Source organism: Polistes fuscatus, unplaced genomic scaffold (assembly GCF_010416935.1).
Source record: "Polistes fuscatus isolate 324 unplaced genomic scaffold, CU_Pfus_HIC Scaffold26, whole genome shotgun sequence".
Taxonomy (NCBI): domain Eukaryota; kingdom Metazoa; phylum Arthropoda; class Insecta; order Hymenoptera; family Vespidae; genus Polistes; species Polistes fuscatus.
This window is the reverse complement of record NW_025113103.1, coordinates 1,415,040-1,440,713: the sequence shown is the minus strand read 5'-3', so window position 1 is coordinate 1,440,713 and position 25,674 is coordinate 1,415,040. Positions and strand designations below refer to the sequence as shown.

Below are 25,674 nucleotides of genomic sequence, written 5' to 3'. Positions count from 1 at the left end.
TATATACTATAATATATTTATTTAATATATAAATTATAAATGTCGTGTTGATTAACTGGTTTTTTTTATTTTATTTTATTTTTTATTTTTTATTTTTTTTTCTAGACACACGAACGACAAATTGACACACACACAATATAGTATAAATAATCTATTTTATATACTATAAATATTATTTATTTAATATATTAAATTTATAGATGTGTTGACTAATTGGTTTTTTTTTTATTTTTTATTTTTATTTTTTTTTCTAGACACACGAACGACAAATTGACACACACACACACACATATAATAGTATAATAATACTCTATTTTATATACTATAAATATTATTTATTTAATATATTAAATTTATAGATGTGTTGATTAATTGGTTTTTTTTATTTTATTTTTATTTTTATATTTTTTTTTCTAGACACACGAACGACAAATTGGCTGTTGATGAAGTCACCATTTCCCACGCTATTCATATGTCTCGCATACGTATACATCGTGAAAGTTTTGGGACCAAAACTGATGGAAAATCGAAAGCCATTTCAATTGACGAACGTTCTAATATTTTATAATTTATTCCAAGTGATCTTCTCGACGTGGCTATTCCACGAGGTAAGCTGTGTGTTTTTCTATTCTTTTTTTTTTTTCTTTTCTTTTTTCGAGGGTTTCGTTTTTTTACCTCATTTTTTTCTCCCCCTTACCTTTCCCTGCTTATTTATTTCTTTTTTATTTTTTGTTTTCTTCATTCTCGAAAATACTCGTGTGTATGTGTATATATCGAAATTCTTTTCATCCATTTCATCATTTGTTGTTCGAAAAGTTTGTAAGACAGGCAAAAAAAAAAAAAAAAAAACAATAAAAAGTACCGCTAAAACCCCCGCCCCCCTCACGCCCCCCTCCAGAAACCGAGGTGTCGCGTGTTCATCGTTGCGATGGTTTAATTATATCATCGATCTGATTTAAAAATTCGAAAAGAGACACACGCGTGCACAAGCACATTTTATACAGAAATCAATCTCTAGCAGCCGAGTGTTGTGTACGTTCTACCGTAAGAATTAACCCTAATCACTCCAAGAATTTTACAGAATTATTTATTATCGTTGGCCAACTGCAGACGAATTTTTTCTCCGTTTTTCTTTTTTTCTTTTTCATAGATCATTAATCATGAAATGTCTTGATTATTCCTAGTATCAATTAGTAATCAGATATTTCGTATTTAATGATCTAATACTAAATTTTACTTTTGATTATATACTTTTTTATACAGTATTTATTAAATTATATATAAATATATATATATTATAAAATAATAATAATAATAATAAGAATAATTTTTAATTTTAATTTTACATTTTATTATATACTTTTTTATACAGTATTTATTAAATTATATAATATAATGTATATTATATTATAATAATAATAATAATAATAATAATAATAATAATAATAATATATAATTATTAATTTTAATTTTACATTTTATTATATACTTTTTTATACAGTATTTATTAAATTATATAATATAATATATATATAATAATAATAATAATAATAATAATAATATAATTTTAATTTAATTTACTTTTTATATATACTTTTTTTATACAGTATTTATTAAATTATATAATATAAGAAATATATATAATAATAATAAAAATTGGAAAATACAGTGGATACTGCTATCAGTTTAGTTGTTGGAGTGATAAGGATTAATAAGTTAGAACGGCATAATTTCGTTTATTTTGGAAATACAGTGTCTGATGGGTGGATGGTGGGGCCACTATAGTTTCCGTTGTCAACCGGTGGACTATTCGAACAGCCCGACTGCAATTAAGGTAAGTTTATCCATCCAATCAGCGATGTTAAATTTACGTGAAGAAGAGACAATCTTTTTTTCTTTTTTTTTCTTTTTTTTTTTTTTTACAAAAAAAGTGAAAAATAAAATATTTCCAACGAGTGATATCACACTGCAGAAAACTGTATAGAAAATAATGAATGCATCGTTGTAGATAACAGTAGTAGTTTCTCATTGGTTCTCATCCGAGTATGCGCTTGGCTGACGGGGACTTTTGGATGATGCGGTTGCATTTTCTATTATTTTGTTTACACACAAACAAACAAACAAACAAACACACACACAGACACACTATTTGCATTTTCTCTTTAACATTACATCTTTGTAATTTCGTAGGTAGTGGAGTAAGAGGAAAAGGTACGAACGGAAAGAAAAAAAGGGGGACAATAATGAAAAATGGATGCTGCTTTTTCTCCTCATTCCCGACCCCCCATACCCCCTCCCCCTATATACCTTTCATTTCTCTCAATCAATTTTAAAGAAATTTCATATTTCTTATACATGCTTATTTTATATTAATTTCTTTTTAAGATTTTTGTTTCCTTTTTATTTATTTACAATCATCATTATTATTATATTTTATTATTCTTTTATCTTTATTGTGTTCTATCCTTTCCATTTATTTTCTTTTGTGTGTATCTTTCTTAAAAGTCGGGTTATAAAATTTGTTCGAATTGTTATTTCTTTTCTCTCTCTCTCTCTCTCTCTCTCTCTCTCTCTCTCTCGAATGATCGGCAAATGGCCTATTGACGGTTGTGGTTACAGATAGGAATGTCCGGATGGCTGACTGGAGAATATTCTCTAACGTGTCAACCAGTAGACTACAGTGAACGACCTCAAGTATTAAGGGTGAGAGGTCTTGGCTCCCTATTAACCCATTCTTAATATTTATATGCTGATCAAAAATTATACTATTATACTATTTTTCTACTTCTCTGATTCTGATATATATATATATATTTAAATAATCAATACTTTATTAATAATTTATTGACTGAAAAATAATTTGTTGACAAATATTTGTTGACTTTACACTATCATACGATAACCCCAATAATTTGTTAATATAATTATTATATAATATTAACTATTATATTAATTTTTTTAAATTAATTATTATTTAATATTATTTATATTAAAATATAAATTATTTATATATTATAAAATAATATATTATATTAATATTTATATAATAATTAATTATTAAATATTATATCTAATATAATTTAATATAATTATTAGTTAAATAATTTTTGGTATATAATTTAAAACAATTGTATAAATATACAGAGTAGGGTGAAAAAAAATTGATTATTACATTGAAAAATGAAATTTAATGAAACAAGTTTAAGTAATTTGTTACACGTGGATACTTTTAAAAATACCAAATACTTTAAATATTATAATCTGAATTTATAAATAATATCAATTTATTTTTTCTTTTTATTTTTGGATATTTTAACTCTTTAGGAAATATTTATTATTATAATAAATTTATTATATAAATTATTATAATATTAATAATAATAATAAATAAATAATAATAATTAATTATTATAAAAATTTAAGAAATACTTATTATATTATATATATATATGTGTGTGTTATAAAACGTGGATCAGCATATAAAATCATTTTAGATTCTTTACGTTGATATCCATTTTCCTATCCGATGTTAATTATTTTTTTCAATAATTACATTTATTACATAGTAGAAATATAGAAATATTAATAATCATTCATCGCAGTAACAAATATATTTGTCTGTTTAATGGTAGATAGAATGAAATGAAATATTTCAATTTGAAAATCGATGTTAACGAATTAATTTATTTTTTTTCTTCTTGTTAATGTAACTAACAAATCGTTTAATAATTAGCAATTAATTCGGTGCTCTATGGGTTAATCAATTTGATTTCATTTAAATCGATATCTTCTTCTTTTTTTTTTTTCTTTTAATAACGTAGAATTTCGAATAATAATAATAATAATAATAAAAATGACACGATATTAGATTTTACAAAATAAATATTAATTAATTAAATACCGAATTAATTGCTATACTTAATATTTACATTTAGAATAGAGAATAAAATGAATGAATGAATAAATAAATAAATAAACAAGTAGTTTTTGTAGCATCAAATTGTAGTTAATAAAAGTAGTTGATTGAAAGTAGTAATATTTGTTAGATATAATCGTATAATCACGTAACATTTTTAACATAACTTTTCATCACGTAAAAAGTAGAAGAAGTATGAGTAGACAAGCTTTGTGTTTTGTTTGTTCGTAGAATTTTTCTCCCCCTCGCCTTATTACTTTTTTTTTTCTATTTTTTTCTATTTTTTTCTATTTTTTTCTATTTTTTTTTTTAGTTAACACGTCACGTGACTCTAGAAATATATTACTCGACGAATTTGTTGCATCGTAATATGTAATACGATTGCAAAATGAAATGATTCAAGGATAACCAAAAAAATGATCGTTATGAAATAATGAAACATTTGTGAGATTGTTTTATAATCTTTTATAATTCAGAAATGGCCAAATTTTGTTTTATTTAATCCATTGAAACAACAAATGATGGTTTATTAAACCAACGTGAGATATATTTTATTAATATTTATTAATTAAAATAATAGACAACGAAAATTTGTTGTTGTTGTTGGCCACTTCTGTTATAATCGATAGAAAAAAAACAAAAAAAAAGTAAAAGAATATAACTAATCTTTCGATGATCTTAGATGGTGCACGCCAGTTGGTGGTATTATTTTTCAAAATTTACGGAGTTTATGGACACGGTAAGCGAACAAACAACATAATCATAGTAATCTCGTCGAATAAATTAATAACTCTATGATACAATGTTCTTATTTTACAGATCTTTTTTGTATTAAGAAAGAAGAACAACCATGTGTCAACGCTTCACGTTATTCATCATGGTTGTATGCCAATGTCCGTATGGTTTGGCGTTAAATTTACTCCTGGTATGTCAAAAGAGAAAGTGTGTGTGTGTCTATGAAAGAAAGAAAATTAAATGTTTTTACATATATTTTATATTATATTATATTATTATTTATATATTTTATTTTTATTATTATTATATTATTATTATTATATTATATATTTTATTATATTATATTATATATATTAAATATAATATTTTATATTTAAATAATTAAATAATTAATTAAATTATATTAATTTTTATACATATTATTTATATATATAAAATATAATATAATATATAAAATATAAAAATAAAAAAATATATAAGACTAATATAAATTATTGTTTTTCAGGTGGTCACTCAACATTCTTTGGACTATTAAACACTTTCGTACATATTATAATGTACACGTATTACCTGCTAGCCGCATTAGGGCCAAAAATTCAGCCCTACCTTTGGTGGAAAAAGTACCTAACCGCATTCCAAATGATTCAATTCATAGCAATAATGGTACACGCCTTCCAACTGCTCTTCATCGATTGCGATTATCCAAAAGCTTTCGTATGGTGGATCGGCATGCACGCAGTAATGTTCTTCTTCCTCTTCAACGAGTTTTATCAACAAAATTATCAACAAAAGAAAGCAGCTAATAAAGCGGCAATGGCGGCGAGAAACGACGCCATTGCGAATGGAAAAACAAATGGGGTTATCACGAATGGGAATACCGACACCAACGGAACGATAAGAAGGGATGCTGCGGATTATTACGTTAAGGGTGAAAGTTTAGCGGCTAGGGAATTTAATTTTAGAAAGGGTTACGTATTGAAAGAGTGACCCATGCAAGAATATCATCGTTCTTTTCGGGGTTGTTATTTCTTCTATTATTCTTCCTCTTCTTCTTCTTCTTCTTCATCTTCCTCTTCTTCTTCTTTTTCTTCTTCTTCTTTGTCACCAAATGCCTTTAGATATTACTCGCATCGAGAGCTCGTTAAAAGAATGCATTCTACCCCCCCACCACCATCACCACCACCACCATTACCACCACAATCTCAAACGTGGGAGTCGTACTATTATATCTTCCTCACTTAACGTTACATTCTTTTTTATTTTTATTATTATTATTATTATTATTATTGTTTTTATTTTTATTTTTATTGTTTTCATGACCCCCTCCCTTATCGTTCTATCTCTCTCAATCTTTCTTCCCATATTATTATTCCTAATATTCCTTATGATCTTCCTCTTAGATAAATTTTTCTATAAAATATAGAAAAATCTAATTTTGATTAAGCCGACAAAACACAAGCTTCCATGTATTTCCTGTATTTCTTTTTCTTCTTTTTCTTTTTCTTATTCTTATTCTTCTTTTTCCATTCTTATATCTTTAACTCTTTGCGGTACAAGATTATGATAATAAAATAGACCTAAGTTTGCGTATGGAAAATTTGATTTTGCGTTTTAAATGAAAACCAAAAAAATATTTGGTATATTTTTTAATAATAAAATTATCGCGTGACGTGTAAAAATATAAAAGAAAAAAAAAAAGAAAGAAAAGAAAAGAAAAAACAAACAAAAATAGTAATAGATTAAATTTGTTGTTTATAGGATGGGGGGGGGGGACCACTCAAATAGTTGTTCCCCCCACCATGCCTATGCGCGTGCAGCTGTTGCAATATTTCGAGCATATGTAAAATTGTATTACGCATGGATGTAATATTTCGGTGCATACGAAAATTAGAACAATTTTAATCTCGGCGTGATGCCCCAAAGAGTTCATTGAAAAAAAAAAAGAAAGATTTATGAAGGATAAATCTTTTTTCTTCTTCTTTTCTTCTTCTTCTTCTTCTTCTTCTTATGCTGCTGGGCTATCGTGTGTGTGTGTGTGTACCGTTATTATTATATTTACATCGTCGGTAAAAAGAAAAAAAAGAAAAAAAGAAAAAAAAGAAAAGAAAAACCAAAAAAAAAAAAAAGATAAGAGAAAGAAAGAGAAGCCACTCAAAAATCAAATAAAATTCATCAATTTTATAAATCGATAAAAACGATTTTGTTGTTGCGATAATAATAATAATAATAATAATAATAATAATAATAATAATAATAATAATAATAATAATAATAATAATAATAATAATATCTCCATTCTTCCTCTCTTTCACAATGAAAATGATAATAATTAATTGGATGTATTATTTAAAAAAAAAGATGAATAGAGATACGCGCGCGCGTTTCCGTATCTCTCGGGAATATTTTACCGCAAATACCTCTGGCTATTTAAAGGAATCGTGACGATTGGAAAAAGAAAAGTGTACTTCTTCGTTCTCTTAAGAAGAAATCGTTTAACTTTCTCATATTGAATATCGTTTTATATTTGAATTCCGTGTTTCTTCCTCGTTGCATTCCACAATAGAGATGATTTTTTTAATGTGATTACGTTTAAAATATTATATTATTCGACAATTGTGTTTACCCCCCGAGTGTTGAATAAATTCGAAAGAATAATAATAGTTATCGTTTAAAAGTTTAAAAGTGGTATATATATATGTATATACATAAAAAGAGAGAGAGAGAGAGAGAGAGAGAGACGAGCTCATGATGCGTTTAAATATTGTATATAATAATAAACGGGCAGTAATGTGTTATAACGATGATGATGATGATGAGGAAAAAAAAGAAAAAACAAAATATTGTAAATCGTAAATTGTAGCAGTGTGGTAAAAGAATGCGTGCCTGCCTACCTACCTACCTGTCTGCTATCTACCTGCCTACCTACCTGCCTGCCTGCCTAAGTGTGTGTGAATGTTCGTGACGTCGCGCAAAGCGAAGGAAACCGTGGTCTCGATGACTTTTCCTTTTTTTTCTCTTATTTTTTTTTCTTCTTTCCTCATTTACATATATATATAGATTTCAAGGACACGAATAGCAACCCTATTAACTTCCTGGGTTATTTTTCGTCGTCCATCAAATCCATTCGACATTTTTGAATTTCATTTGAATTCGCCTGACATTTTAATTGCGACCACTAATTTCGCTCGCTTTGGATGTCTCTATCGTAACCAGCCGTGTGTATATAGATAGATTAGTTTTGTATTATCTAGAAAGAGATCGAGATATATTATACGGTATACCAATACGCCATTAATAAGAACGATTATGTGTATGAGAACGAATAAGGGGTGGAGGAGGAGGAGGAGGAGGCCGTCGGGGGAAGGGGTGGTTAAAATGATTACGCAGTTGGTTTGTTTTATTTTTCTTCTTTTTTTTTTTTTTTTTTTCCTCGAGAATAAAAGAATCTCTAGAAATTGTCAATAAATGCACACACAATAATTGTATAATTGTAATTAAATGTGCGGCGCGTGGCATACATTTGTGTATACAGGTGGTAACATTTGTGTCGAGATCAAAGAAATATTGTTTTATATATATTTGCGGCTATGTACATAAACGATCCTTCGATGATATACGTCCTCTAAAATAATATCTTTTTTAAAAAGATAGCTTTATATTATTACATATATATATATATTAATTTCTTTTTTTCTCTTTGTCTCGGAAACGATAATTTGATCGTCCTTCCCTTTCTGTTACGAGATCTCTTTGTAAGAGATGAACATTTTTAATTGGAAAGAAAGAAAGAGAAAAAAAGGGACAAAAGACGAAGCTAAATCTAATGAATTATTCTTCTTTTTTTAAACGGCAGGGAGCTTGAAGTTAGGTTGTTGCAAGTATTCCTCCGTATTCGTGAGAGCCGATTTTATTATAATATATATATCACACACCGTGTATACTGCCTAGTTTGTATTTGAATCATCCGGTCGAATGGGGGTGGGTTAATAACATTAGGAGAGAGAATTGTATATATATATACAATATTATATTCTTATATAGGGGGTATATTTTATAGTCAAAGTTTATGGATTTTGCGATGGGTCCATTCGCGACACGTGATGTATTTTTGTTAATAATAAAAATGCTACGTATTACTGGATATATAAATCTCTTTTTGTTAATGAGGCATTGAAGATCATTTTTTAAAAAATACATTTTGTTTACTGCAACGAGTGGGGGTTATCGACCGGTATCGGTCTGGGTTATCGATCGAGGTAATGTACCGACCGGTATCGATCGGGGATAATTTATCGACCGAGTTAATTCGGATGCATCGAACTTCAAACCTCGTTATGCAGATGGCGCTGCGGAAAGGTAAAGGTGTACGACTTCTTTTATTATTTTTTTATTTTTTTTTCTCTTTAATCTCCCTTACAAATCATTCGATCGAAAACATAATGTGCAATCTAATCTCGATTCGCATAATCAATGCCAAAATAATCATTTCAAGTATAGAAAGAGAAAAAAAAAAATATATATATATATATATATATATATAAATATATGTTCTTTTGAAATATTTAGAAGATAAATAATATTCGTGACATACTTTGGCTACCTGTTTTCTGAAGTATTGATTATTCGTTTGATATTCGATTGATATTGATGCAAGAAAAGGGATTAATCTAGAAAAAAAAAATATCTAACTTCGATATAAGTAAATTTAATAAATTTGACGTAGTATCGATTTGCACGAAATACAGTATCGTATAATATATTTGAAAAAGTATACAAAGTTAAAGAGATAGATAGAGAGAGAGAGAAAAAGAAAGAAGGATGGAGATTAATTAGTCATTCGAAAAGAATTATCGACAAGTTCTAAATTCATTTAAATATCTGAAAGCACAGCAACACGTGTGAGTCATTCCATGAACGCGCATCTGTCGTCACTTTTCCTTTCTTTCCCGCCCACGGAAACGATATATTCATAATAAGATCTAACAATATTTGAAATTATCTCTATCAATTCGTTTCTATTAATAATATAAAAAGAAAAAAAAAGGAAAATTATTTTGAAAACAACGTAACATAAATCGTAACATTCTCCATTCTTAATAAAAATATTCGATTATTATTTATGCGTGTATTACTATTCGATACAGTTTGAGAACCGCTGTTTATCCGGTGTTCTGTTAAACACCGCACGTCAATGATTATAAAACAGTTAGTCAAAAAATGCGGCAACGAACTTTATATCTCTATCCGGAAGAACACAACGCATTTCGTTTGATATTAATAATCATAAATAATATTTCAAGAAATATTGTTCATTTAGATAAAAAAAGATCGTTGTTTTTATCTCTGAATTCGTATTGGATAAAGATTAAGAAGAGAGAACAGTGGCGCCCAAATGAAAATGGTGGCGGCAATTGTAAATAATATCATTGACTAGCGTTGTACTCGCTTGGTGCTTGCACTGACGTCGACTACTACTCTTGTCCACCACCGCGGATAACTATATGTCAAAGATTGCAAGTGTTGTCATAGTTCTCACCGTCATCTTCCTAGTTGTCGTCTCGTTTTAAAATTAACGTCGTATTAATAATCATCGTTGCAATTTTTGCCACCGTTTATTCGTTATTATCCATTATCATCGTCGTGGTTATATAGTTGTCGCGTTGTTGTGTTGATTATTCTCCTCTCCGTCGTTTCGGGTGAAACAGTACGGTAAAACGGGAAAAAGAAAAAGAGATCTTTTTTTTTACTGACAATACAACAGCGGGATCAACGTCCCCCGTTATTATTCAGGATGTTGGCGCTAATCAATAGGATCTTAGATTGGTTCAAGTCACTCTTTTGGAAGGAGGAAATGGAACTTACCCTCGTTGGACTTCAATATAGCGGAAAAACTACGTTCGTTAATGTTATAGCGGTACGGAACAACCCTTTTTGTTTGACATTGTTAAAACCCCATGATTATACATCTCGTTTTGAGCATCGTGCCACAGTGCCGATTAACTAAATCAAATCGAGGAATGGACTGTATGAAAACCCATTTATCCATTTTTTAAACAGCACGATATTTCTACTTAAATAATCGCAACACACGCGTGCACCATAGTTATATTTTCTACTTCCTAGATGAGACTTTAATGTTTAAATGGTAGATTGTTAAGGTGCGTTTTTAAAATTAGGATAAATAATTCTATTTGTAAAATATATATCTTTTTGTCTATCTGTTTTAAATCTATCTTCTGTATTTTCAATTTTTGCTCTTGCATTCAGTTATATTATAGATAAAAGATCTTTAAATCAATTGCAAATCGATGTTTAATTCTGGTACACAGACATCATTTTGGAAGAAATGCATAGGTGCATTTAACAAGGAACGATAATGCTTTCAAATATAGTCCATCTTTTCGCAGTCTATTAACTTTTATAGAAAAAGACAACGCAGTTATAGAAATGTTTTTCTTGTGTTCGCAGTCAGGACAATTTAGCGAAGACATGATACCAACGGTTGGTTTTAATATGCGTAAAATAACTAAGGGTAATGTTACCATCAAAGTTTGGGACATCGGCGGTCAACCAAGGTTTAGATCCATGTGGGAAAGATACTGTAGAGGCGTCAATGCCATAGTGTATATGGTCGACGCAGCTGATTCAGAAAAAATTGAAGCCAGTCGTAACGAATTACATAATTTACTGGACAAGCCTCAACTATCCGGTATACCAGTTCTAGTACTTGGAAATAAAAGGGACCTTCCTCACGCATTGGATGAAAATGGGCTTATAGAAAGAATGTAAGAAATTTCTCTAGAGAACAAATTATTTATGTCATATTCAATTTTATATACAAAATTAATTCAACATATTAATTCTGCTTTTTAGGAATTTGTCAGCAATTCAAGATCGTGAGATTTGTTGCTATAGCATTTCTTGCAAAGAAAAGGACAATATTGATATTACGTTACAATGGCTCATAGCACATTCCCGAAGCGGAATACGCTAATACGCATGGAAAAATGCAATGCATTCGTGTTGGAATACCCAAGATATCGGTAAAAGTATTGGGATCAATCGCACGAGGGGTGTTAAATGGATTTTGTTCAGGATTCAGAATCGAGTCATAATCGTAGAAAATTTCTCAACCTAAGCTTTAGCAATTTTAAGTTTAAATACGAAAAGTTTGCGGTGAATTAAAGTTTGAAGATGAAAAAGAGAAAAAAAATTAAAAAAAAAAATAGGAAAAAAAAAAGAAATAAAAAACAATGCTTATGCCAAGTATGTTCTTGTGGATTATAACACGAAAAGCTCTTATTATCTGGGAGCTAGTTAGCGTTAAGAAACAATTTTTTATATTTTCGTTTTTAGATACTCGATTCAAGCATCAGTGCTATTATTTGAACTTGTAATATTGGAGCATAATAGTATTTAATAATTATAATAGATCACTGGTAGCTAATACAAATACAGGCTCAAAGGTATTAATATTAATTATTATATAATATGCAATCTCTTAAAATTACTTGATAACGATTAAAACAACACGATGTAGAGATTTCAAACAATTGATTGCTAAATGTACATGATGCGATGCTAAGTAAACTTGTATAATTAATGAAGAATAATGGACTATACGATATCAATTTATTATGCTCTATAAAATATGATTGTGTGTTATGTATATGTATATACGTATATGCCTATATACATATAAATAAAACCCTATAATCCATTTTTTAAATGGATGCTCGCCTATGTACCGAATCCTGATCTCACTCTGGATGGCGTATATTATTTTATTATATTTTAATCATCTTGTACTTTTAATTACATATGTTTATTTCATTTGCGTTTACTTGATTTTCTTCATCGTTTTACGCTTATTACAAATATTACGCTATGAGCTTATAAGTTATAGAGTATTTTATAATTATTTTATATATATATATAATTATTTCATAATAATTTTATAATTATATATATATATAATTTTTTTTTTATTATAATTATATATATATATATAATTATTTTATAATAATTTTATAATTATTTTATATATATATATTTTATAATTAAATGGTATCATAACAAACATATGCATACTGCAGTTTACCGATTAGATTCATCGTAAGCGCGCATGCGCAGGAAATTAGTTTCATTGTAAATGTGTAGATGGAGCTGCAGTTCTCTCTCTCTCTTTCTCTCTGTCTCTATCTCTGTCTGTCCTTTACTTGTCAGTGAATATACGTAACTAATTGTTATTTTCTGCTTCGAATAGTTAATTAAGTGTTAATTAATTAATATTAAATCATGTCAACGACAAACGAAGATGATCCTTATGCATATGCTGCAAAAGGACCTCTCAAATTAAAAATCGATCAGACCGTGAGCAAAAAGTAAGTGTAAGCATAGATTAGTTTGTAATTTAAGGTTAAGTTTATTTATCTACATATCGTTAAATGTTTTTTACTTGCTAACAGGGCTTAAAAATAGTTATTCTAAAAAATTATTCTCAATAATTTTGACACTTTTCAATTTTGGTTATGGTTATTATGTTTTTCTCATTATCAGTGACAGGAACACGTAGACATTTCGATTATTTATAACTATTTTACAAATAGCCAATATTTAATTGTTTCCAATAGTTGCATATGGAACCCTGTCAAATCCTGCCTGTTAATATTTAATTTAATTTGTTTATTAGGAAAAAGAAAAAAGATAGCCAAAATAAAAAACTAGCAGAGATAGCCAGTAAAATCGAAGAGGAGAAACCACAGAACGTTGAAATAAAACGTACAAAGGCAGAAATAGCTTTTCAAAAGATGCAAGAAAAAATGGTAATATCTTTCTTTCGTTACAATAGAACACTTTACAATAGATAGTAAAAGCGAGTTTGAATCAGTTTTAGTTTAACAGATTTCTTTATCGATGATATCTTTCGCATCAGTTCTACTCTTACATTTAACATTCAAGGTTTTTAGTTTGCGAGCTCAGTCAAATGCACGCGTACTTGTCAGAATTTCAAATTTATTTTTCTCGAAAACAAAACATTACATGAACAACTTGTATTCTAAATTTTCGACTAAGTTTTTATATAGAATCACTTCCTGCTCACTTGCACTATTAATTATAGGATACCATGTATATATAAAAAGTGATATGCTTTACATACACATTAGATATAATTCATGATATTTATTTCAGCAAAACGAGAGAATAAAACAGAAAGCTTCTATGACTCACAAGCAACGCGTTGAAGAATTTAATAGGCATTTAGATAGTTTGACGGAGCACTTCGATATACCGAAAGTCAGCTGGACCAAATAAGGGCATCGTTTCTTTAAGAGTATGAACATTTTTATTTATTTAGATTATAAATAACAATCTCTGTATGATAGTTTAAAGGATAAGAGAGACATGGTATAAGCTCATTAATAATTCTTATATTTTTAATAAAAAAATTATAGTTTCATATCTATAATAGATCTATACTTATATTTTATAGATTGATAAAATTGATATCATCTTTTTGTATGACATAAAGTTTCAAAAGGAAACTTTATGAAATACTTTAGTTTCAACGAATAAAATAACATTGTTATACGATAAATGTTATATGTACATTAATACGTAACTTGGACGGATTATTTTAACTTGTGGACGGTATATTTATTATTTAGTAAAAATCTATACTATCTTTAATTCTTATTATATCATCTCGATTATAAAAGTAATTAATTCCTTAAGTATTGTCGAATAAAAATGATGATCAATAGATCATAGTCTGAATCATTGGCATTGTTTTACCAAAATAGAATCTTCAGTAAAAATAGATATGTTTTTTTTTTAGATATATATACGCTATACGACATATCGTATATGTATAAAATTAAATCGAAAAAGATAGATTAAAAGTCCAGTAAGCAACGTGGGAGATGTTACAATTACGTTACCGTTATTATAACGAAAAACTGTAATAAAGTTTTCAGTTTTCATCCACGGATTACTGCCATCATCGAAATGCATTGGACATTGGTCGCGTTCACGTTCGTATTCCTGTAATAAAAATAGTTTGCATTGCTGTCATGGTTGGAAAAGTAAAAAAAAAAATATTATTCACGTACTTGCAACTCGAGTGCAACTGCTGCACCTTCCGTATAATTGCTACTCGTGACATCTTGTTTAAGATCACAAAATGGTCCGATTGCTTGAGACATTAATACTCTATTTAAATCTGCTCTTTGATATACCCAACAACGGTACTTGCTGAAAGGATCCAATTCGTCATATGTAATAAGATAAGATTTTAAATTTTCTTTCCAATAACCAATGCATTTCATTTTATAATCGGGTTCGCCTGTATAAAAAGAGAAATTTTATTGAAAGAATGAATGAATAATAAACGTTAATTAAAATCTTTACTCACTATAAATATCCACTGGTTTTCCTAAATAATCTACGGACAAACAATAGTTCTCATCTATGGCTACTTCTTTTTGATCTGTATCGCAGACAGAAAAATCAGAAATATTTTGTTTGCAATAAATATTTGGACGTGGTGATAAAGTGACACCGCCCAAAATACGTGTTTCGAAAAGAACATCTCCTTTCTGCTTAAACATGTATTTTCCAGCAACAGGACAACGTACAGGTACAGGATTTTCCGCTTAAGATGAGACGATAAAGAAAAGTTAAATTAATATAAAATACACTTTTTCTTTTTTATTTTTTTTATTTTGTATACGTACCTAGGAATAAATCGTATTTCCAATTTTCTGTATTTTGAAATTGAACCCAAGAACAGACTGTATGAAAATCATCTTTAATTACTGCAACGCCACGACGATATCTAATAATATTGTGATGCCGGGGAACAACATCGAAGCAAACATAATCCTTTTGACTGCAATAAAAAATGATTGTAAACGGATGATTTCATTACAATAAAACAACTATATACAGTAATTCTTCCATTTATATAAGTACTTGATTTTACAAAAGCAATGTGTAAATGAAAGAATTCCTATTTATATTCATATATCAATATAAGTTATATAAAACGTACCAGCCATCGACTGTTAATCTTGCCATCATTATCCTACTATCTCTTAATTCACGACAGACATAAATTGTACGCCTATAACGGCCCTCATCAGGATACCACGTTTCAATGATATGCGTTTCATTAATAAAAACATCTGCATCGATGTTAGCTGTATTTATCCAATTGCCATGCATATCTTGAGGTAAGCGACAACCAGGTTCAACTACTTCAGCTTTAACAGGCGTAACTCTTAATCTTTCAGGACTCTTTTCAACAGTTTTCAAAGTGTTACATTCCGCTGTAATAGATACACCAATATATAAATCGTCATCGCGATTTTTTAAGAAACATCTATACTTTTCATCCTTTCTAGATTCTTTAGTATTTGCTACAGCAAAAAAGTGATTTTTGTCGACAAACCAATCACCCAAACAGCTGTATTCTACCACTAAAATAAAACAATAGATGATTAAATGTAATGAATTTATACTGTATAAAGAGATGTTATATAATCGATAAAAATATTAGATATATAAACTGACCTCCATCGAAGGTTTCTTTCATGCCTGGACACTGTTTGTAAGTAATATTAAACTTTTGATTAGTTATAAGAAATTGCGTGCCTGCAGTTTGACAAGAGCGTATCTGTGCATCCGGATGATTGCATTCTCCTGTAAATCTGAATCGATTCTACGACAAAGTAAAAGGATTAGTTAGTATCTACAGGATATTTATATTTTGTAATGAAATAAATATCCAAGCGTTAGTAGAAGTCATCGTGGAAAATTGAAGACTTGCCTGATAAGCGAATTGCCATACACCTTCGAGGGATGATCTACAATTAACGGGAACATAATTTTCAGAAAATAATGTTATTAATTGTTGATCTGGACGTAATCCTTTACAGACATTTTCTATCGTAGGTTCAACATTGGGAGGTAGATTTACGCAGCTTGCTAAAATATAAAATTAATATAACGACAATATATCAGATATTAACAATGCACTTACCTTCTAGTTTCTCTAATATGTTAACAGTTCTAACAATGAGTTTCACGCAATGATAACAATTATTTTTTCGAAACACAAACGTATAATTAACATGTAATTCTTCCATCATTTCTATACAAGATCCACGATTTGACATCGTTTCAGCATTAATCTCTGTCAAAGTATTCATGCCATTTTCCCAAGAAAACCAAGAACCTCTAATTATCAATGGTATTTGACAAGATCCAGACACTATATAGGATTAAAAAAAGATTTACATTTATAAATATAAAAAATAAACGTATATTAGGGTTACTAAATTAACAACACAATTTAATGACTAATTAAAGAAACAATTTACCTTGATAAATGAAACATATTATTAAAAGTAAATGGGTAATCCGTACGTTATACATCATTTTATTATTGCAATTGATACATCCAAAATAATAACTATGTATAACAGTATTAATTTAAAATTGACTCATTTGGTAATAATAATGAATAATATAGGAAAATACAAAAACATAATGCCGCACCCTAATCTCGCATTGTCACGATATTCCTGTCACCTATGATTTCTTTAGAGAATTAATTATGACATTTTTCAATGCATTGTAATACGCATTCCTGAATCGATAAAACAGTTTGAGGCACGCGTTACATTCAAATTTAAAAATGCATACGTATGTAGATTATATTAAATTTCCATACAAAGAGAATGTTAAAATAAAAAATAAAAATAGAACATGGAACGAAGTTCGCAAAAATCATCATTATTGTTAGTTTTAGTGTCGAAGTTTGTAATTTAATTGATCGTATAACAATTTATATAATATTATATTATATTAATTTGAATTTTTTATTATATTATATTATTTTATTATATTTAATAAAAGTTAGATATTTTATATTTGTTTTAAAAAAAAGATGTTCAGAGAACAAATTTTGAGAATTGATCAATAGAGCGATGTATAATTTATTTTATTTTGCTATTATTATTATATTATTATTTAATAATTCATACAAGGAAATGACTTGTATATTCTATCGACTTATGGACAATATGTGTTTGACAAGATAAAAGAAAGGAATACACCCGCAAGAGTTCATTAGTACACTAGCTAAGCAAAGTGATATATCGTTTGAAATTCTTTTTTTCTTTTTTTTCATCGAGTGTAATTGAAACACTATAAGGAAACATTTTAATGATAAATATATATTAAACAAAAGGTATTTATCTTTTTTCTTTTTTCTAAATTTGATATTATATTTAACAAATATGATTACAAATTAAAGTAATAGCGTATATATATACAGATACATGTAACATATAAATTGGTAAACTTTCATTTTCTTCATGCAGTTGCTTGGAGACTATCGTCGCGAGTTCTTAATTCTCGAAAGATATCATCATCTCCACCATCATCTTCTTTTTCTTCTTCTTCTTCTTTTTCTTCTTCTTCTTCTTCATCTTCATCATCATCTTTTTCTTCTTCTTCTTCTTCTTTGTTAACTTTTTCGAACATTGTTTTACCTTTAAACATCATATTTGTTATACAGTGTCGTGAAAGATCCATTATTTTCTTTTAAATATCAAATTGTTGTTTAATTTTACAAAAAGAGAAGAATAGAAAAGAAGATAAGATAAAAAAGGAAAGAAAAAGGATGCATAAGTGACTTATACGAATATTGTTCTACGAACATCTCGAAGATCAAAGGTAGTGTTGTTAGTTTGAATGAATTTTTGGGGGTTTTTTTTTATCCTGATTGAAAATACACACACACACACACATATACATATAAGAAAGAAATAGTATTAATTATATATAAAAAATAAAGTAACTTCGTAAAGAACGAAGATAGTTTCGGTTACTTTCACTCCTTCTTTGATCTTTTGCTGTATTTAAAGATTAACGAAAAGAAAGGAAAGATTTTTCTTATTTTTCTTTCTTTTAAATAATCAAATTTAGTGATCTCAAATATATAAGAATTCTCTGTGTGTTTCTAGATAATAATAATATATATATTCTATATTAAAAATAGATTTAGATAAAATTTCATTGAATTATTCCAAACAATCTTAATATTAAATAATATTTCTAGATAAAATGATTATTATTATCTAAAATATTATTGAAATATTCTTCATTTTATAATTTACACCATAATTTACACCATAATCTAAAGGAACTTGATTATCGATTTTATTAAAATAAATCAATCTTTCGTTTTCGATTATGTGTAATATGTGCAAGTGTGTGTGTTTTTAATCATTTTCTTTCTTTCTTTCTTTCTTTCTTTCTTCTTCAAAGGACGCGTCCGAGAAATTCAGTGATGCCGATCGTACAACATTCTTAACGTGTCATTATTGCTTAACCGCAAAGCAAGTAAGCTAGGAAAAGTGTTGTGCACTTATTAAATTACTTATATAGGTATGCAAAAGTAATATTTTTCATTAATTTACAAAGTAATATATTTAGAAAGGGAAAACATTAGAACGACGACGACGACGACGACGATTCGTTGGATACGTAAATCATGTAAAGATGTCGTAATAGATAACCGTAAGATGAATTATTGTAAAATATCTTTAACTCTTACACACTTATTATTGTATTTATTATCGCCTTAGGGAGAGAGTGGTACACGTTAGTCGCATCTTCTTATCCGTGTCACAATTATTTAAAGTTGACTTTTCAAGGTAAGAAAATTTCAAATACGAATGAAATAACGGAATACAATTAAAAAAAAAAAAAAAAAGAAAATAATAAAGTGTCCTCGTCGTCGTCGTTGTCGCAGTTAGTTAATTGTTCCTTGATAATTATTATTCTATTTATCTTTTATTTTCGTTTGTCGAATTTTTAAAAACAAAATTAAAAAATATCAAAAACGAACTATTATAAAACTATAACTATCGAGTAAAGAATTCTCTTATGGATTTGTTTCAAGGTTAAATTTAGTTCTTTCTTTTTTTTTTGGAGAAATCAACCATGTCATTCAAATAATATCGTTGGGTGTCGTTAAAATAAGAAAGCGAAATTTTTCGAACGTTATATAATAGCAGGTAATCATTTCAAATATTTTAACACGTTTTTCGTAACAATTTATGTCATAAAACTCGTATGTGTGTGTGTGTCTTATTTTATATTTATTATTTCTAATATTTTGGACAAATTGAAATGAGAACAAACTTACGTGAATTTTTCCTTAGATTTTATATTATACAATTATTTGCGTATATAAAAGCTTGGATGATCGGAATATTTTCGTCAAAATATCATTTTTCCACACGAACGTTGAATCAAAAACGAAATCATTCCTTTTTTTTTGTTTTTATTATTTTCTTTGCTCTTACTCAGGTGAGTCTCAGTCATCCCATAACCGGTTTATAACAGTTATATTTCTTTTTCTCTTGTGAAGTCTTTATCCTTTAAAAATTTGGTCCTTTGTCAGAAGAAGGACGAATACTCGCGTTAAACATTTTTATTTTTTTCTTTCTATTTTTCTTTTACGATCATTCATAAAACACGAGATGAGATAGCAGTATTATTTCTTCTTCCTTTTTTTTTCAAATTTTATGTTCGATTCAAAATTCCAAATCCTTGGGACAGAAAAAAAGGAAGATGTTACGAATAAAAAGGATCTTTTTTTTTCTTTTTTTTTTACGTTCATTGCTGAGTTCATTGAATTCTCTTCCTCCTTCCTCTTCTTTCCCCCTTTCCATACTTCGAGTGACTTAGATTTATTTTTTATCCTTTTTAAAAAATTAATATTTACGACTATGGTACAAATATATTCGAGGTATCGTTCGAGGTAATACTCTCGTAGTAAATTGGCAAGTAGGTCAGCTTAAGTTTATCGATTAGGCATTCTAGCCTTTCGATTTTACATGAGATTCGACTGGTATTTAATTATTTCGAGTGTTAGGTTAAACAGACGAAATCTATTCGTTTGTATTCGTGCAATATTTTACATATTTTTTGTATTCCATTCATTTATAATAAATGTTATTTTTTTAAATTAAATACAATGTCTCAAATAGTATTTATTTTTGATTAATTCATGGAGAAGACTATAACATTGCAAAATATAATTTTATTCGTGCAATATTTTACATATTTTTGTATTTCATTCATTTATTATATATATATATATATACATTATTGTTAATATTAAATGTTATTTTTTAAAATTAAATACAACGTCTCAAATAGTATTTATTTTTGATTAATTCATGGAGAAGACTATAACATTGCAAAATATAATTTTATTCGTGCAATATTTTACATATTTTAATATTTCATTCATTTATTATATATATATATACATTATTGTTAATATTAAATGTTATTTTTTAAAATTAAATACAACGTCTCAAATAGTATTTATTTTTGATTAATTCATGGAGAAGACTATAACATTGCAAAATATAATTTTATTCGTGCAATATTTTACATATTTTTGTATTTCATTCATTTATTATATATATATATATATACCTTATTGTTAATATTAAATTTTATTTTTTAAAATTAAATACAATGTCTCAAATTGTATTTATTTTTGATTAATTCATGGAGAAGACTAACATTGCAAAATATAATTTTATTCGTGCAATATTTTACATTTTAATATTTCATTCATTTATTATATTATATATATATATATACCTTATTGTTAATATTTAAATGTTATTTTTTTAAATTAAATACAACGTCTCAATAGTATTTTTTTGATTAATTCATGGAGAGACTATAACATTGCAAAATATAATTTTATTCGTGCAATATTTTACATATTTTTGTATTTCATTTATTTATATATATATATATACATTATTGTTAATATTAAATGTTATTTTTTAAATTAAATACAACGTCTCAAATTGTATTTATTTTTGATTAATTCATGGAGAAGACTATACATTGCAAAATATAATTTTATTCGTGCAATATTTTACATATTTTGTATTTCATTCATTTATATTATATATACATTATTGTTAATATTAATGTATTTTTTTAAATTAAATACAATGTCTCAAATTGTATTTATTTTTGATTAATTCATGGAGAAGACTATAACATTGCAAAATATAATTTTATTCGTGCAATATTTTACATATTTATATTTCATTAATTTATATATATATATATATACATTATTGTTAATATTAAATGTTATTTTTTAAATTAAATACAATGTCTCAAATTGTATTTATTTTGATTAATTCATGGAGAAGACTATAACATTGCAAAAATAATTTTATTCGTGCAATATTTACATATTTTATATCATTCATTATTATATATATATACATTATTGTTAATATTAAATGTTATTTTTAAAATTAAATACAACGTCTCAAATAGTATTTATTTTTGATTAATTCATGGAGAAGACTATAACATTGCAAAATATATTTTATTCGTGCAAATTTTTACATATTTTTGTATTTCATTCATTTATTATATATATATATACACATTATTGTTAATATTAAATGTTATTTTTTCAAATTAAATACAACGTCTCAATAGTATTTATTTTTGATTAATTCATGGAGAAGATTATAACATTGTAAAATATAATTTGTCTTAATATCTAAAAAAAAAACTATTTCTTTATTATACATATACATATATTAATATTATGAATGATATCGCATGAATTATTAAAAAGAATTTGAAGTAATAAAATTACATGGAGGAGGAAATGATACGAGATACGAAGAAAGGGAGAGTAAAAGTAGAATGTAACTTTTATATAGTGGATGTTTTCATTGTACCTCGACGATCTGGTTCACCTTGGTTGCCTTCGTCGTATTTTTCTCTTTTTCTTCTTTTCTTTTTCATCTTTCGAAACGGATTGGCAACTTTTATCTCCTCTGACTTCAAAACTGGCGTTGCCAGTACCTAAATACCTTATGTCCGTGCAGTGGTGTAGAAAAATGTCTATAAAACCGAAACGTTTTTCCTTGAATTACGAGAGAATGACGTAGACGAAACTTAAAAAGAAAACAAGGAAAGAAAGGTGATTTTATTCTAAGGTTAATACGATTTTATTACACGTATTTCTGTTAATTAAGAAGAAGAAGATAAAGAAGAAGAAGAAGAAAGGTTTACCATAAATCCGTTTCGAATACATTTATTAAGAATTTAAAGTATTTTATTGTTAACTTGTGTGTATATATTGTTATTATTTATAAAATGTAAGTAGACTGCTTTTTTTTTTTCCTTTTTTTTTTATTTAGAAATATCTGGACACCTAAGGTAAACAAATTTTAATCAAATATAACCATACACTTTTTTATTTATATTACTTAAATATAATATGCAATTATATAATATTTGTCGTGTAATAACGATTATATATATATAATAAATAATAATATAATATAATAAATTATATATATATATATATTTATATTATTATATATTTATATAAATATAATATAAAAAATTTATATAAATATAATATGCAATTATATAAATAATAATATAATATAATAAATTATATATATATATATATTTATATTATCATATGTTTATATAATTATATAAATATATAATTATCTTATATATATAATTAATCTTATATATTTATATATATATGCAATATTAATTTATTTTGACAAATTCTTTTCGTTATAATAGAAACACGGTTAAGGAAATAATAACTTGGTTAATATGGTCTGACAATGGCATTGGAAGAAGATAATCATTAAATAATATTAAAAATTATTATATTCAAGTATAAATATGCTGCTCGATAAGAGAATCATTTCTAGTATATAAATTGATTGTTCGCGTATTGTATTTTTAAGTCTTCGTACTCGTACGATTCATTTAATTGCACCCTTTCGAGGAGATAATCATTGTCAATCGTTTCGTAAATGATATTATTTATGTGCACTGATGTGTTTTTTCATCAAGGACGTATAAAATTCTTGTGTGTTTTTTTTCTCTCTCTTTTTTTTTAACAATTTTTTTGTATCCTTCTTTCATTCGTTTCATTCGGACTAAACGAGTATGCTACTTAATTAATATGAAAATATATACATTATTATTGTTATTATTCCTATTATTCAATTAATTTATCTTAATTAATGGTTTTATCTTATTAATGGTTTTATTTACAGACTAATAGACAAGTAGAAAAAAGGAGATAAATAAAAAAAGAAACATGTCAGCTATTATAGAATGGTACAAAGACCTTATGTACAATAAAAATGGTAATGTAAATAAATTTGTTGAACATTATTAGTCATTGTCGTTAATAATAAGACGATAATTTATTCATCATCTAACAAGCGACTTCTTTCAGATCCTAGAACGAACGACTGGTTCCTGGTTTCCGGACCAGGTCCATTATTGACGATTCTGATTACTTATTTATACTTTTCTTTATCCGCTGGACCAAGGTATATGAGGGACAAAAAACCATACAATTTGAAAAATACTTTGATAGTTTATAATTTTTTTCAAATATTGGTAAGCATTTACATCGTTTACGAAGGCTTCATGTCAGGATGGTGGAATCAATACAGTTTTTATTGTGAACCAGTTGATTATTCGGACGATCCAACGGCATTAAGGGTAGGTTTGTAAAAATTAATTCTTTTTTTTTTTATCACTGGAATACCCCTTACAAAAAATATCTTCATTTGTGTTCGTTTGTTCATTGGTTTATAACATTATAATAGACTATCGTATAATATGAATTTTTGAAAGCATGAAATATATTGTAATTACTTTGTTTATTACATTCTTCTTCTTCTTCTTTTTATTATCACGCGTACGTGACTTTTCATTAGACGCGTTTTTAATAAATTTGAATTTCAGTATCACGAAAAATTATAATTTATTCTAATTGATCATTGTTTATCGTCAAATTTCTTTTGTTTGGTAATTTTTGTTCTCATTCATTATACATGTAAATCAAATCAATTGTAAATTAACCAGACAGAAATAATCAAAAATCGTATTTGACTAATAAAAGTGACAATACTTATACAATAGAATTTTCTGTAATACGAATTTACGTAATATGTAACTTATTGATAACATTATGTGAGAGAGTCTATTATATTAATATCAATCGATTATGCGGAATGGGTATATTTTATAAAAGTTCATGAACTCTGAAGTATATAACGAAATATTTGTATCTTTTTCTATACACACACACACAGAGAGAGAGAATGAGTAGCCAATAATTTTCTTGGCAAGTGTATATTTACAAATAAATGAATTTTTCAATCGAAACGTAAAATTACAATGATACATTTATAAAATCAAATTGTGCTAGTTAATTAAGAAAAAGGAAATATTTCGTTTTATACTTTTGACATTGCAGTAATAATTTTGTTTGAAACTATGAAGGTTTAGTTTGACAAGTCACGTTCATTTTAATGAATTTATTTAACAGATGACACATGCCGTTTACACATACTTCATATGCAAATTGGTCGAGCTATTGGATACGGTATTTTTTGTTCTTAGAAAAAAAGACAAACAAATATCGTTCTTACACCTTTATCATCATTCGTTGATGCCTATTGCCAGTTGGATCGCTGTTAAATGGATACCTGGTGGTCATGGAACATTTCTTGGTCTTATCAATTCGTTTGTACATATCATCATGTACGGTTATTACTTGCTATCTACATTCGGCCCAAAAATACAGCCTTACCTTTGGTGGAAAAAATATCTTACGAGTTTGCAATTATTGCAATTCGTGATAGTGGGTATTCACGGAAGTCTAATTTTATTTAACGATTGTAATTTTCCGAAAATTCCGACTACTTTGATGGTTATTAACGCTTTTTATTTCCTTTATTTGTTCGGTTTGTTTTACGTTGAAACTTATAACAAATCGTTAAAAGATGAAAAGAATAGTGAATTGAATAACACCGATACGATAGAAAATAAATCCGATTGAGCGAGATTAAAAAGATAACTAAACTAATTCAAAAAGAGAAATATTTCATTGGATT

At 27.1% G+C, this 25,674-nt stretch overlaps 5 protein-coding genes across 9 annotated transcripts in view; 4 read left to right on the top strand and 1 right to left on the bottom strand.

Moving 5' to 3' along the window:
* Window positions 1–5,665, top strand: part of LOC122518802 (elongation of very long chain fatty acids protein AAEL008004-like) — a 32,974-nt gene extending 27,309 nt beyond the window's left edge. For 2 of the 4 annotated variants that reach the window (XM_043637905.1, XM_043637902.1), the window contains exons 3-8: window positions 418–608; window positions 1,754–1,834; window positions 2,620–2,703; window positions 4,599–4,655; window positions 4,736–4,841; window positions 5,157–5,665. In XM_043637905.1, coding sequence (XP_043493840.1) covers window positions 418–608; window positions 1,754–1,834; window positions 2,620–2,703; window positions 4,599–4,655; window positions 4,736–4,841; window positions 5,157–5,638 — 1,001 coding nt within the window. In that variant the 3' untranslated portion in view covers window positions 5,639–5,665. The remainder of the gene's footprint in view (window positions 1–417; window positions 609–1,753; window positions 1,835–2,619; window positions 2,704–4,598; window positions 4,656–4,735; window positions 4,842–5,156) is intronic. The other 2 variants (XM_043637904.1, XM_043637903.1) reach the window with 2 other exon arrangements.
* Window positions 5,666–10,080: 4,415 nt separating this feature from the next.
* Window positions 10,081–12,261, top strand: LOC122518801 (ADP-ribosylation factor-like protein 8B-A). The gene is made up of 3 exons (XM_043637901.1): window positions 10,081–10,565; window positions 11,120–11,436; window positions 11,525–12,261. Exons 1-3 carry the CDS (start codon window positions 10,443–10,445, stop codon window positions 11,643–11,645), a joined length of 561 nt encoding a protein of 186 aa, XP_043493836.1. The 5' UTR covers window positions 10,081–10,442; the 3' UTR covers window positions 11,646–12,261.
* A 499-nt stretch (window positions 12,262–12,760) lies between these two features.
* LOC122518800 (protein FAM32A) lies at window positions 12,761–14,341 on the top strand. Its single transcript, XM_043637900.1, has 3 exons — window positions 12,761–13,035; window positions 13,344–13,476; window positions 13,844–14,341. The coding sequence occupies exons 1-3, from the start codon at window positions 12,950–12,952 to the stop codon at window positions 13,964–13,966; spliced, it is 342 nt and encodes a 113-aa protein (XP_043493835.1). The 5' UTR covers window positions 12,761–12,949; the 3' UTR covers window positions 13,967–14,341.
* A 150-nt stretch (window positions 14,342–14,491) lies between these two features.
* Window positions 14,492–17,270, bottom strand: LOC122518799. The gene is made up of 9 exons (XM_043637899.1): window positions 17,035–17,270; window positions 16,695–16,925; window positions 16,482–16,639; window positions 16,226–16,373; window positions 15,705–16,131; window positions 15,388–15,542; window positions 15,066–15,305; window positions 14,764–14,996; window positions 14,492–14,695 (listed from the first exon to the last, which is right to left on the bottom strand). The coding sequence occupies exons 1-9, from the start codon at window positions 17,090–17,092 to the stop codon at window positions 14,501–14,503; spliced, it is 1,845 nt and encodes a 614-aa protein (XP_043493834.1). The 5' UTR covers window positions 17,093–17,270; the 3' UTR covers window positions 14,492–14,500.
* Window positions 17,271–17,768: 498 nt separating this feature from the next.
* LOC122518798 (elongation of very long chain fatty acids protein AAEL008004-like) lies at window positions 17,769–25,654 on the top strand. 2 transcript variants are annotated; one of them, XM_043637897.1, is made up of 4 exons: window positions 17,769–17,906; window positions 23,818–23,910; window positions 24,003–24,274; window positions 25,107–25,654. In XM_043637897.1, exons 2-4 carry the CDS (start codon window positions 23,862–23,864, stop codon window positions 25,617–25,619), a joined length of 834 nt encoding a protein of 277 aa, XP_043493832.1. In that variant the 5' UTR covers window positions 17,769–17,906; window positions 23,818–23,861; the 3' UTR covers window positions 25,620–25,654. The 2 variants fall into 2 exon arrangements, with proteins under 2 accessions (XP_043493832.1, XP_043493833.1); XM_043637898.1 differs by lacking the exon at window positions 17,769–17,906 and adding an exon at window positions 18,309–18,394.
* Window positions 25,655–25,674: the final 20 nt, after the last annotated feature.